The sequence below is a fragment of the Panthera uncia genome (genome assembly GCF_023721935.1).
Source record: "Panthera uncia isolate 11264 chromosome B2 unlocalized genomic scaffold, Puncia_PCG_1.0 HiC_scaffold_24, whole genome shotgun sequence".
In the NCBI taxonomy this organism is placed as follows: domain Eukaryota; kingdom Metazoa; phylum Chordata; class Mammalia; order Carnivora; family Felidae; genus Panthera; species Panthera uncia.
This window is the reverse complement of record NW_026057580.1, coordinates 99635958-99648301: the sequence shown is the minus strand read 5'-3', so window position 1 is coordinate 99648301 and position 12344 is coordinate 99635958. Positions and strand designations below refer to the sequence as shown.

Here is a 12344-nt window from a genome sequence, read left to right as displayed (position 1 = left end):
TCGGGCAGTGCGAGGCCCGCGGCCGGGGCGGCGGCGGCCTCGGTGGGCGGCGGGCCGGGCCTGGGCGGAGTAAACACGGCCCGCGCCGGCCCCGCGGGTCCCCGGCCGGCCTGGCCTGGCGCGCCCACAGGGCGTCCGCGGCGTGGGCGTCCGCGCAGGTCGTCCTGCCCGGCCCGCGGGGGAGGCAGGCGGTCAGCAATGGCGACCCACGCGCGAGCCGCGACCCCCGTGTCACCTGGGTGGCGTGTCCGTCCGTGTGCTGGGGAGGGAGGGAGGGGTGAAGCGGGGGGTGAACTTGGGAAGCCCTCCGAACCTTGAAAACCCGGCTTCTCTTTCCTTTTGCCGTTGGGAAACTTGGGTTGTTTGGGGACAGACGGGTTAAAGGAAGATTGGGAGGCATTATTTACTGTCTTCACGGGATGAGTGAAGTTGGTAACTTTTCCATTCATGGTAGTGAGCGGATCTTAGCCTTAGCCTCTGAGAGCCCTTATTAAAGAGAAACTTCCTGATTTTCTGGATCTGGGGGGCATGACCGTTTCCAAGTTATTTGTGTCCTGTCCGTGGAACAGTGCTTGGAAGGGGGCCACGGAGTGCACGTTGAATTCAAAGTAACCTCCTTTGAGTATGTTTTTAACGTGTATATTTGGGAGGATAGAGACAGACGGGCAGAACAGTATGTTGTTTACCATGGTTCTTGCACTCCGTTCCCCTCTCTTGTTTTTCTTTCTGAGCTCTGTCGTAAGTCCTAGATAAAAGATGGTTGGGAAGGAATTGACCTTTTATTCCGTAATTACTTTGTTGACTCTGATCCAAGAGGAAGCTATTTATGGGCATTCTGATATCCGTGTAGATTAACTTAAAACTCTTTAAATACAAACCTCCCAAACTTTTTAAACTTAATTTTATTTTGTTTTTCTGCATTTCAATACTGTTGTATCCTTTAGAGACCTAGTAAGTTACATGAGCAGATTTTTGCCTTTGCTCATATTTGCTAAGGTTTTACAAAGTAGCACTCCAGTTTTCGACGCAGCAAAGGGGTAGCTTAAAAAAAAGCTTTTTTAAACTTTTTTAAACTCTTTTAAAAAAAAGAGTAGCTTAAAATGTATGTTTAGGATTTTTCTAAGGGTTTAATTTTTCAGTATGCAGTTTTCGCTGAATCACTGTTCTTTATGCTTAGTCACTGTTTCTTACTCCAGAAGCCTAATTGAGGATAACATGGTGTTTTGGCAACTTTTACATTGCCAACTTGTTTTCACCTAATACTTTAATGCAGTGACATAAGCTTTTTTTGTGGCTCTGGACTTGTTAGCGGGTGGAGTTCTATGAGTGTTTCCAGAGAACTGAAGTTTCTGGTATAGGCAAACTTTTATGCATTCCAAGTGTGCTAGGTGTTTAATTTCAACCCAGTATTTCTCCCTATCTACCATTGGAGACTTTTAAAAAATACAAAGTATCCTAATACAATACCTATGAAAGAGTGGTAATACTTTGAGATAATGTATATAGTTAGAGGGGTACTTTAAGGTCACCACATATTCGTGTTTACTCTTTGATCTAGTATATTACAGAAATGTGACTTTCAGTGGGGTAAGCCCTGTGCTATTTTGTATGATTTTGGATACATCTTTTAACCGAGTTCCTATGCCTGTTTCATTAAAAGGGCATTGTATTTGTAGAATTCTTTGACAAAGTCTTCAATGAAAAAGCTATATAAAATATTTAATTTCAATTTCAGTTTGATGAACTATGCGAGATGAACTATGAACTATGTTCAGTTTGATTGAACTTTGTGAGAACTATGTGAACCATTAGACTAATGGTTTTTATGCTGTAGGCAGTTAGATAATTACAGACATACCCCAATTAAAACCCAGTCCAGAAATCTTTTATAAAAAGGATAGGTCTTGTGTGTGTGTGGATAATGTTAATATAGGTTGTTTCCTCATACGGTTGCTTTTGGTAAGCTTTATAATTATAAATGACTTGATATAAAACATTATTTTACATTAAGCTTTGTGTATGTAAATGTGGCTGTTGTGTAAAGTGAAGTACATCTTTTTCTGAGGAATACATTGTATCCTGTTGGGCGCATGTTATTATAACTAACCTTTATAGAGTTCCAGGTTGTTTTAACAATAGAGTAATAGCCTCAAGGTCACAAAGCTGAGATTCCTTGGAAGCCCATTCCCCTCTGCCATGATGCTCATTTCAGTAAGCTGAGTACCACCATTTGGGTGGATTATTTTTATCTGAATATCTGCTCAAATAGGTCTGGTCTGAGTATTAAGTATTTGTTAATATTATTTTAATTTAAGTCTGTAATAGTTTCATTTGCTTATTTAGTGGAGAACATTGCAAGCAGTTAGAACTTCACTTTGGAATAAACTACTCATGACCATATTTAGACTAGAAGATATATGTTTTGATTATATCAAAAGGGAAATAGTTAAAAATTTGAAAAGAAATTCCGTATAATTAGGTCATGATTCTATAAATAAAAAGGCAGAACCAAAATCGAATACAAAGAATGTATACAGTGTAACCCATTTAGCCATTTTGGACTCATCAGGAGGGCATGTGCTTTGAGTTGGAAGTTTAAGGATAGTGGATTTTCAATCTTGCCTAGTCACTGCCACCCCCCTCTCCCGCTCCTTTTTAAACCAGTGAAATAAGATGTCCAACTGAGGTTATAGATTTATTATGGTCTTTAATACTGATTGCGCTTGATCTGCAAATCACCCAGCAGGTGTTTCTATTTAATATTGTACAGTTAATTGTATTACTATGGCCAGTGCCTCCAACTGTAGCATGAGACTTGCTTGGAGCCGCTTATAACTGATTGCTAAATGTCAGATTTCAGTTGTAGACTTGCTTGTGTTAACTAATTGGACATGTCTGTCTATTGTTCCTTTTCAGCCTTACTTTGAAACAACATTTTATTGTTTAAGTGGAATTCTGTTTCATCTAGTACTGTAGTAGCTGTAACATTAAGCAGTAGGCTGATGCCACTTCCTTTTTGGAGCTTCTTAACCATATACCTACTCAGGCACGTGCACATGTGCACACACCTCCACCTCTCTCTGCTTTGCTTTTTGAAACGGCACAGAGTTGATTAGGGAGTTAAAATAGTGGGACAATATACAGGCAAACATTTACGCCTGTACCTTTTATGACTATTATTTTTTAAGATTTTAAAATAATGAGAGGTTGAAATCAACTTTCTTTGACTTCCTTTTCCCTTTGATTTGCTTTTTTCGTAGTCAGTTTACTCTGTATATAATGCTTGGAACGTATAACTTAGGTCCTCAGTAAATGTTTGAGCATTACTGACTTTTTATAGCTGGTACAGTGAGGTAATTTTGGCTCAGTCTGATTGTCTAATACTAGGTCTGTAAGGTTGTATTTTTTTGTGAAGTATGTAGACTCCCATGACATCAGGAATCTCATTTTGTTTTGGAATCCATTTGGCTCTTTCTTGTAGTATAATTCTTTCATTTATTCATGTTTCTAAAATAAGTGAAGCTCCAATTAGGCAGTCTGGAATAAGGGAACACAAGAATGGATGAGACAGAGATGGTTCTGTCTCCTTCATGAAGCTTGAAGTTTTCCTGTGCAGGTAGTTATTAAAGGATAACGATTTACTTAAAGAATTGCGACTGGTATTACCAAGGAAGAATGCAGAGTGTACTGAGCCCACAGCATAATGTGAAATCCATACCTTGTCTTTGGTGTGTGGAAAATAACATTTAAGCTGCAACTTAAGATTCGAGGCAGGAGTTGGAGGGGAGGTGTGCGTGTGTGCATGGGTCTTGCCAGCAGAGACATAGGTAGCAACAAGCTGCGTTGAGTGCTTTGGGCGACTTGACTTAGTGTTGTAACGTCATGCCAACTTGCAATGTTGTATTTATTTATCTCCTTGCTTACTTTGATGAATTTGGAAAAATAAAGAAATGGGTTTTTGAGGGCAGTTATTTTTATGTCTAGAAATAGCCTTAAATGACAAGGCCTCATTTCACTGTACGAGAAAATGGCACGTCTTAAAAACTATTTTTATGGATTGCTTGTCAGTCAGAGAGTATGAGTTGGCCAAGAATTTCTGTTGGAGAAAATTGACACTATTGTAAAGCATTTAATCATTTACAAATATTTTGTAGTCTAATGAGACTTTTCCCAGTCATTCAATTTTAAGTGTAAATTAAAAGAGATGTTATATGGAATGTTAAGATTCTTTTTAAAGAGAGTTTAAGAAAATTTAATGCTGAGTTTTCAATTAAGCTTATCTTTAATTTGAAGGCTCAGTTTTAGCAACTTGTTTTCTACTGAGTCTGCTGTGTCACTGTTCAACTGATAAGTCAGGGACGGATGCTTTAAACCCATTTCACAGGATTTATGACCAATTATAAAATACTTTATGGAGGTATATTTAATTTGGTGATGATCTTGATTAGAAAAAGAATGGATCTGGAAGTTTAAAATTTTTAAGCTGAGGATTCTATCCCCAGAATACACTTTGGGTATTATCTAGTGCATTTTCTTAACTTATTTTTGAATATATTCACTTGTAAAATGGAATTAAACTTGATTCCTACTTTATATGGCTGTTTTGAGAATTGTTAAATTTGTATTCTTGTTCCATAAGTTTATACTGAGTATTACAAATGTAGGTTATTTTAAAAGTAGTTTTAAACACTTTCAAAGTGAAGTTATGTGCTATTGTAATTACAAAGGACCAAAAAGACTTTCTTGACCACAGGGGTGACTAAGTGTTGGAATAAACTACAAGCAAAGTTGTGTAATCTCCATTCCTCAAATAACATCTTAAAATTGGATCACCAGTTACTGAAGTGTACTGCCTATTTTCTTAAGCTTTTATGAGTAAACATATCTGTTGTTGTCCGCGTGCATTGATCAGATACAGACGTAAATCCTAGCTCTGCCACTTACTAGGTGGATGACCTTGGGCAAGTCACTTAAACCTTTTTGAGCCTCAGTTTCCTCTGGGTTGTTGTGAGTATTAAGGGACATTACATGAAATGATATACATCAGGGATAAAATTGGTACATAATTAGTATTTTTTTTTCCTTCGAAGTCTACTTCAGTAAATAAATATTGTAGACTCATTGCTGTGGATGCTTTTATTTCTTTTTATTTTTTTTAAAAACATTTTTCTTATTCCGAGGGGAGTAGTGTGGAACAAACTATTGTGAAGCTTGAGAGCCCTTCTACATCTTCCTTTCAAAGTTGTCGCTGTTTTGCATTTAACTTAGTTGTTTGTAGCAGTTGCTATTTTAGAATTAAGTGATGTTTTTGAGATGTGTTCTGCCTGTGTGGTCATGTGATATGCACATAACATAAAGTGTTTCTACAAGTTGTGAGAGCAGTGGTCACTTCTTTAGAACTGCGTGTATTTTTAGGTTCTCTCTTAGTAACAGTCAAGCTTATAACCCCTCAGCACGTGAGAAGAACTCAGTCTTATTGCAAAATAAGAAAGCTACAGCTGTTTTCACAATCTAATCACTCAGTAAAATTTGTCTTAATTCTTACTAACATTTCTCTTTGAACCTCTGCTCAATTTACAAATGTTTGTCATCATTAGTCTTGTCATTTCTTCTATTATGACTCTGTGAGCATGTGTGTGTTTAACATACAGGTTCTGTCTTAACCTGTAAAATTTATGGGGATAAACATTCAGAAGTATTTAACTCATAATTTGTAATTTTTAAACACAATTTAAAGATACAGTTTTCTTGTTAAATGTGTGTTTTGGTTTTTACCCTCCAGGCATCAGTAAGTGCCACAATACCAACTCAGAAATTTTTCCACTTAATCAAGAGCTCTGTCAGTATTAGGTAGACTTTTGTTATTGTTTGGCAAAAATCAACCCTGGACTGGAGGGAAATAAAAAGCAAATTTGGGAGTAGTTAGTTTACATTAGCCACCTGGAACCCAGGTAGCATTTATGGAAAAATATGTCAGAGAGCTAGTGATCTTTTATGCCCTGAAGTGAAGAAAATAGGCTAAGAATCGACTTCTTACCCAGAAAATTATTATCTATTACAATGTAATTTAATTTGGGAAACGTTGAGATGAGTTGCTTGTGCATGTAGAAGTAGAGATGTATAATAAGCAATCGGCTGTACAGATCCAAAGTTTGGAAGAGGGGTCCGGGCAAGTGGTATAGATCAGTTTTCAGCATATGGGTGGTAATTGAAGCTTTTGAGAAGTTGAGAGCACCCGAGGGGAATGTATAGAATGAGCAAGAAATGACATGCTCCCTGAAGAAGAGAAATATTGTAGAAGAAAAGATTAAAGAATAATCAAAGAGATGGGGGCGGGGGGGCGTGCGAAATCAGGGAAATGTGACATCTTGAAAACTAAAGGAAAGATAAATATGTCAAAAGGGAGGGAATAGTCAGCATAATAAAGGAAATGGCCAAGGAAGGTGAGGTCTGGAAAAAATGCCCTTTGGATTTAGCATTGAGGATCTCAGAGCCATTTTAATGACTGGTGGTAAAAATAAAGACTGATTAGAGGGCAGAAGAGTACATGGGAGAGTTGAAGGTTTGTTTTTGTTTTCTTCCCTTCTGAAAGCTTGACTAGGAAAAAAGAATGGTAGTAGAAGGAGGATATTGTTTTATTATTTAGGTTTTTAAAGATGAAATAGTTTTTTAGGTTTTTACTGCTCATAGGAACAAGTCAGTAAAGATGTTGAAGATAAGAGAAAAAAAATACAGTGCATAGTGTCAGTAATTATATCAGTATATTTTGCTGATGTTTTCTCTTATTTTTGTATAAAATTTTTCATGATAAAGGCAGGAAAGACCATTAGGTATCTGTAAACCCTTCCTAATATTTTATAGATACTATTTCTTTGCTCAAATCCTCAGTGACTTCCTATTACTTAAAGTCTGACCTCCTGAGAGTAGCATATAGCGCAGTCTTAATGATTTGCTTTATTTCTAGTATCCTGCCTCATCTCCCACAGCTATGTAGTGTTTCACCTTATGATCCAGCAACACTAGGAAACTTGAAGTTCCCTGAATATGTTTTGCCAATTCTTACTTTTCTGTATTTACATATGTCATTACTTCAACATTGAATACTTCCCTACCTTTCCAAGTCTCCCCTCCTATGCTTAAGATTTCCCGTCTTTCGAGACTACTGTGAATTCTCTAGCCCCTACCATGCCGATAATTACGTTCTCCGTGTTACCATTCTACTTCTGTCAAATCGATCACATAATATGTGACATGATTTTTACTGTTGTGTCTCTGACCTGCTGTAGTTCATTGAGAGGAGGCACCATGTCTTACTAATAATCTTTATATTGCCACACCAAACACAGTGCCTGGTGCATACTAGTTAAACAATAAATAGATGTTTGATGAATGAATGGAAACTGTGACCCTCAGAAGTAAATGATTTGCCCATAACCACCAACTGAACTGGAACTTAGGTTTGTGGGTAAATTCCCTCTGTGTTCTAATTAAGGCTCACTATGGTGATCACTGTGTAGAAGGAGTGATCAATAGACGAAATCCTAAATGAATTCATATATTTAGAGGGAATCAAACAAAAGCTTCTAATACTTTTAGTTAAGTATATTCATGAAATTTAGATCATTCCCTTTTAAGAAATGATGAGATTTCTGCAGTCTGGGTGCTTCAGAATCAGTCTTAAAAAAATAAAAGCTAAAACATTCTTGGAATTTATAAGTTAGATATGCATTAATTTGTTTTTGGCATCAATTTATATACTACACAGTATACTAGAATTCAAGTATTATATTTTGGACCACTTGACCTCTTTAGGTATATTGTTACATGATATATGAAAATGAACTGCGGTTCTTTGAAGTGCTTAAGTTGTTTCAAGACGGACTGATTGTATGTAAAGTAAACTTGTTAAATATGTTTATTTTATGTATTTCCTCCTGCAGTAAGTCAGTACACCTTTATGACTTGATTTATATTATTCAACAATTTTTAAAAATCGACCACTTTTTGCCTAACTAATTATCTTTTTTCCATCTCAACAAGTAGAGCTGGACTGGCCATTATGGAGGAGGAGCTGCAGCATTCACACTGTGTGACTTGTGTCAGTAGACGGTGTATGATCAGACCGGAGCCTGGGATCTCCTGTGACTTGATTGGTTGTCCACTGGTTTGTGGAGCAGTTTTCCATTCTTGTAAAGCTGATGAGCACCGACTCTTATGTCCATTTGAACGAGTGCCTTGCTTAAATAGTGATTTCGGATGTCCGTTTACAATGGCTCGAAATAAAGTTGCTGAACATCTGGAAATGTGTCCTGCAAGTGTGGTGTGCTGTACTATGGAGTGGAACCGATGGCCAGTTAGTTACGCAGATCGGAAATCGTATGAAAATCTAAGCAGAGATGTCGATGAAGTGGCACAATTAGATATGGCCTTGGCCCTTCAAGACCAAAGGATGCTCTTAGAGTCTCTCAAAGTAGCCACCATGATGTCAAAAGCAACTGATAAAGTGGCAGAACCTAGAGAACAAATCTCAGTTAAATCAAGTGTCCCGGAAATACCACATACTAATGGTTTGGTCTCTGTTGATGAAGAATCTTATGGTGCGCTTTATCAAGCTACTGTAGAAACAACCAGAAGTTTGGCTGCTGCCTTAGATATCCTGAATACCGCCACAAGAGACATTGGCATGTTAAGTACAAGTCTTTGTGCTTCCGCAAATGAAGTGAATGAAGAGCAAAATGCCAGAGAAAGCTTGCAGAATAGACACTTGAAAGACCAGGACCATCTTTATGAGGAGGAGATAGGAGCAGTAGGTGGAATTGATCATAATGACACAAGTCTGAATTTCCAGTCTGAACAAAATGGCTCAAGTGATTTATTGTATGACTCGAACACCAGTTCTTATGGCACTTCTGCTCTTTGTAATGGCTTTTCTTTGGAAAATATATGTACACAGGCCATAGACCAAAGTCAGAAATTACATGGTGATTCAAAACAAAGTAACTTAACAAATGGAGAATGTATAGCATCAGATGGCACTTCAGATCCTTCCAGTTCACTTTCAGTAGCAGCACAGCTTAATGCTTTGCCTAATGGCACAGTTCAGCACATCCTCATGCCAGATGGTGAGGATGAAGGAGAATTGTGTTGGAGAAAAGTAGACTTAGGGGACTTGAGGAATGTGGATGTCTTATCTTTCAGTCATCCTCCTTCATTCAGATTTCTTTCTAATTCATGTTGGTCCAAACCAAAAGAAGATAAAGCAGTAGATACATCAGATTTGGAAGTTGCAGAAGATCCAATGGGCCTCCAAGGAATAGATCTAATCACAGCAGCATTACTGTTTTGTCTAGGAGATTCTCCAGGTGGGAGGGGTATATCTGATAGTCGCATGGTTGATGTATATCACATTGATTTTGGGACTCAGACTTTTTCACTTCCATCTGCAATATTAGCTACAAATACAATGGTTGGGGAGATAGCTTCAGCTTCTGCTTGTGATCATGCCAATCCACAGCTTTCAAATCCAAGTCCTTTTCAGACACTTGGGCTGGATTTAGTATTGGAATGTGTTGCTAGGTATCAACCCAAGCAGCGTTCAATGTTTACATTTGTTTGTGGACAGTTATTTAGAAGAAAAGAATTTTCTTCCCATTTTAAGAATGTGCATGGTGACATTCATGCTGGACTCAATGGCTGGATGGAACAGAGGTGTCCTTTAGCATATTATGGTTGTACCTACTCTCAGCGTAGATTTTGTCCATCAACCCAAGGAGCAAAGATTATACATGACCGCCATTTGAGGTCATTTGGAGTTCAGCCTTGTGTATCTACCGTATTAGTGGAGCCTGCTAGAAACTGTGTGTTGGGATTACATAGTGACCATCTAAGTAGTCTTCCTTTTGAGGTCCTACAACATATTGCAGGCTTTCTTGATGGCTTCAGTTTATGCCAGCTGTCATGTGTATCCAAGTTAATGAGGGATGTATGTGGCAGCCTGCTTCAGTCGCGTGGAATGGTCATACTGCAGTGGGGGAAAAAGAAGTATCCAGAAGGAAATTCATCATGGCAAATAAAAGAAAAGGTTGGTTTAATCTCAACTGTATCATCTCGTTAATTGACATATGGTAGACACTTAATGTTGCAGAATTAATAAAATTAAGATCTTGTTGAAAAATTGACCATTCTTCAATCTGACAGACTTTTTAAACATAATGATAGTTAATAGAAAACTAGGCTAGAATTGTTTGTCATAATCACACATTTACTGCAGACATCCTAGTATTGGGTTCTAATTTGGCATTCTGATGTGTAAGAGGCCACTTGTGGTTTTTTAGTTGAGCAGTTCTGTCCTTATTCAATTCTTCTGTAACAACTCCTTTTGAATCCATGTTAACCACCTTCTATTTTGAGTTCCATCTGAAACATTTTCACTATAGGACGATGAAGGAAGCGAGGACAAGGTTTCTCACTGCTTACAATTGGCAGTTTCTCTCCATTCCTAGCAATTTCTTTCTTAGAATTTGGTTATTTCAGGTAGAACTTAAATAGGGAGAGATGAAAAAAGTTACAAGTGCTTCTATTAGTAAGTGATCAGCGGAGTATTTGGGGGGATAGAGAGCATAAATGGATAGATGTGGAAATGTGGTAGGTTGAAGTTGGACTTGATACTAGGGGTGGGGGCTCTGGATGTAGGACTGTACAAGAGAGTGTTGCATATTGGAGACTTGTGCTGGGGATTGAGGCCGACCTGGGAACGAATCCTGGCTCCACCATTTTCTCTTGTGAAAAGTCTACTTTTGTCCACCTTCTTTTTATCTTTATAATTTTTTAATTATTTTTTCAGAGTAATTTTTATGCCCATCATGGGGCTCAATCTCACAATGTTGAGATCAAGAGTCGCATGCTGTACCGACTGAGCCACCCTGGGGCCCCTACTTTTGCCCACTTTCTGAGGTACCATCTAAGAGAAACTAGAAGGCATTACAAGTATCTTTTATTGCAGATTTTCATTTTAGAACATTTATAATGTGACATTTTGCATTTTATAAAGTGGAAGAATCTTCACCTTGGTTGCACAGGTTTCAAATCTCTAGCTTTGTTCTTATCACCCTTAGGTTTTCTCTGACTTTTATTCATTTGCTCCAGTTTTTCAGAATAGAATTCTACATCTTGTGTGCTCTCGTGAAGCTTTGACCAACAAATGAATACACTATTTTATCATTTTTTTCCCAAATGGGAATTCTAGTGGCAGAAGGTTTCATACTTGCTGTGTACCTGCATACACATACAGGTGACGTGGTGTCTTTCTCCCATTCGGGATGGGATACTCTGAGTGTGGTCTCTTTTTGTCCTTGCTCATTAGTATTGACCTATGAGGTAACATACTTTCTGGGAATTCTGTTCCTGCAGAAAATCTCATCTACTCTTGGAGTTTAAATTGCCATCATTTACGCAGAGTACTCACACATCTGTATCCTGGCTGCTTTCTCCTGAACTCTAGACTGTACAAGCATCTCCTGGACATTTCCACTTGACTGTCTCACAGGGCCATCAAACTCATCATGTCCAACCTACTCTACATCTACATCTCTATCCCCCCTAATCTCAGCAGGTGGCCTTATCATCTATCAGATTGCCTAAAGTAGGAGTTTGGGAGGTAGGGTTGACTTCTTTTTCCCCCCTTTATTTCCATGTGTACGTAATCACAAAGTCTTCCTGAGTCTCCCTTCTTCATACCACTCCGGTTTGTTTTATTGTTTCCACTGCCATTTCCTTAGCTCTGTCCCCTTCGGCTCTCTCTTGCTTACCGCAGTAGCCTAACTGGGTTTCTGTTCCTAATTGGGTCCTTCTCCAGCATATTCTCTCCATAAGGACTAGAGTGAGAAATATTTTCTTGTTTTAAGTATATTTTTTAATGTTTCATTGTTTGAGAGAGAGAGAGAGAGGTGGGGGGGAAGGGCAGAGGGGGGTGGACAGAAGATCCAAATTGGGCTCTGAGCTTACAGGTTGACAGGAGCAAGTTCAGTGTGGGGATCATACTCACAAATGGTGAGATCATGACCTGAGCTGAAGTCAGACGCTCAATCGGCTGAGTCACCCAGGCACCTTAGAAATATATATATTTTTTGGGGCGCCTGGGTGGCTCGGTCGGTGAAGCGTCCGACTTCGGCTCAGGTCATGATCTCACGGTCCGTGAGTTCGAGCCCCGCGTCGGGCTCTGTGCTGACAGCTCGGAGCCTGGAGCCTGCTTCGGATTCTGTGTCTCCCTCTCTCTCTGCCCCTCCCCTGTTCATGCTCTGTCTCTCTCTGTCTCAAAAATAAATAAACATTAAAAAAAAATTTTT

The 12344-nt window shown here is 38.7% G+C and overlaps 1 protein-coding gene across 1 annotated transcript in view; it reads left to right on the top strand.

Annotated features, from left to right (window-relative positions):
• Nucleotides 1-12344, top strand: part of FBXO30 (F-box protein 30) — a 20377-nt gene that overhangs the window by 663 nt on the left and 7370 nt on the right. Inside the window, exon 2 of the mRNA XM_049654483.1 lies at nt 8044-10081. Coding sequence (XP_049510440.1) covers nt 8060-10081 — 2022 coding nt within the window. The 5' untranslated portion in view covers nt 8044-8059. The remainder of the gene's footprint in view (nt 1-8043; nt 10082-12344) is intronic.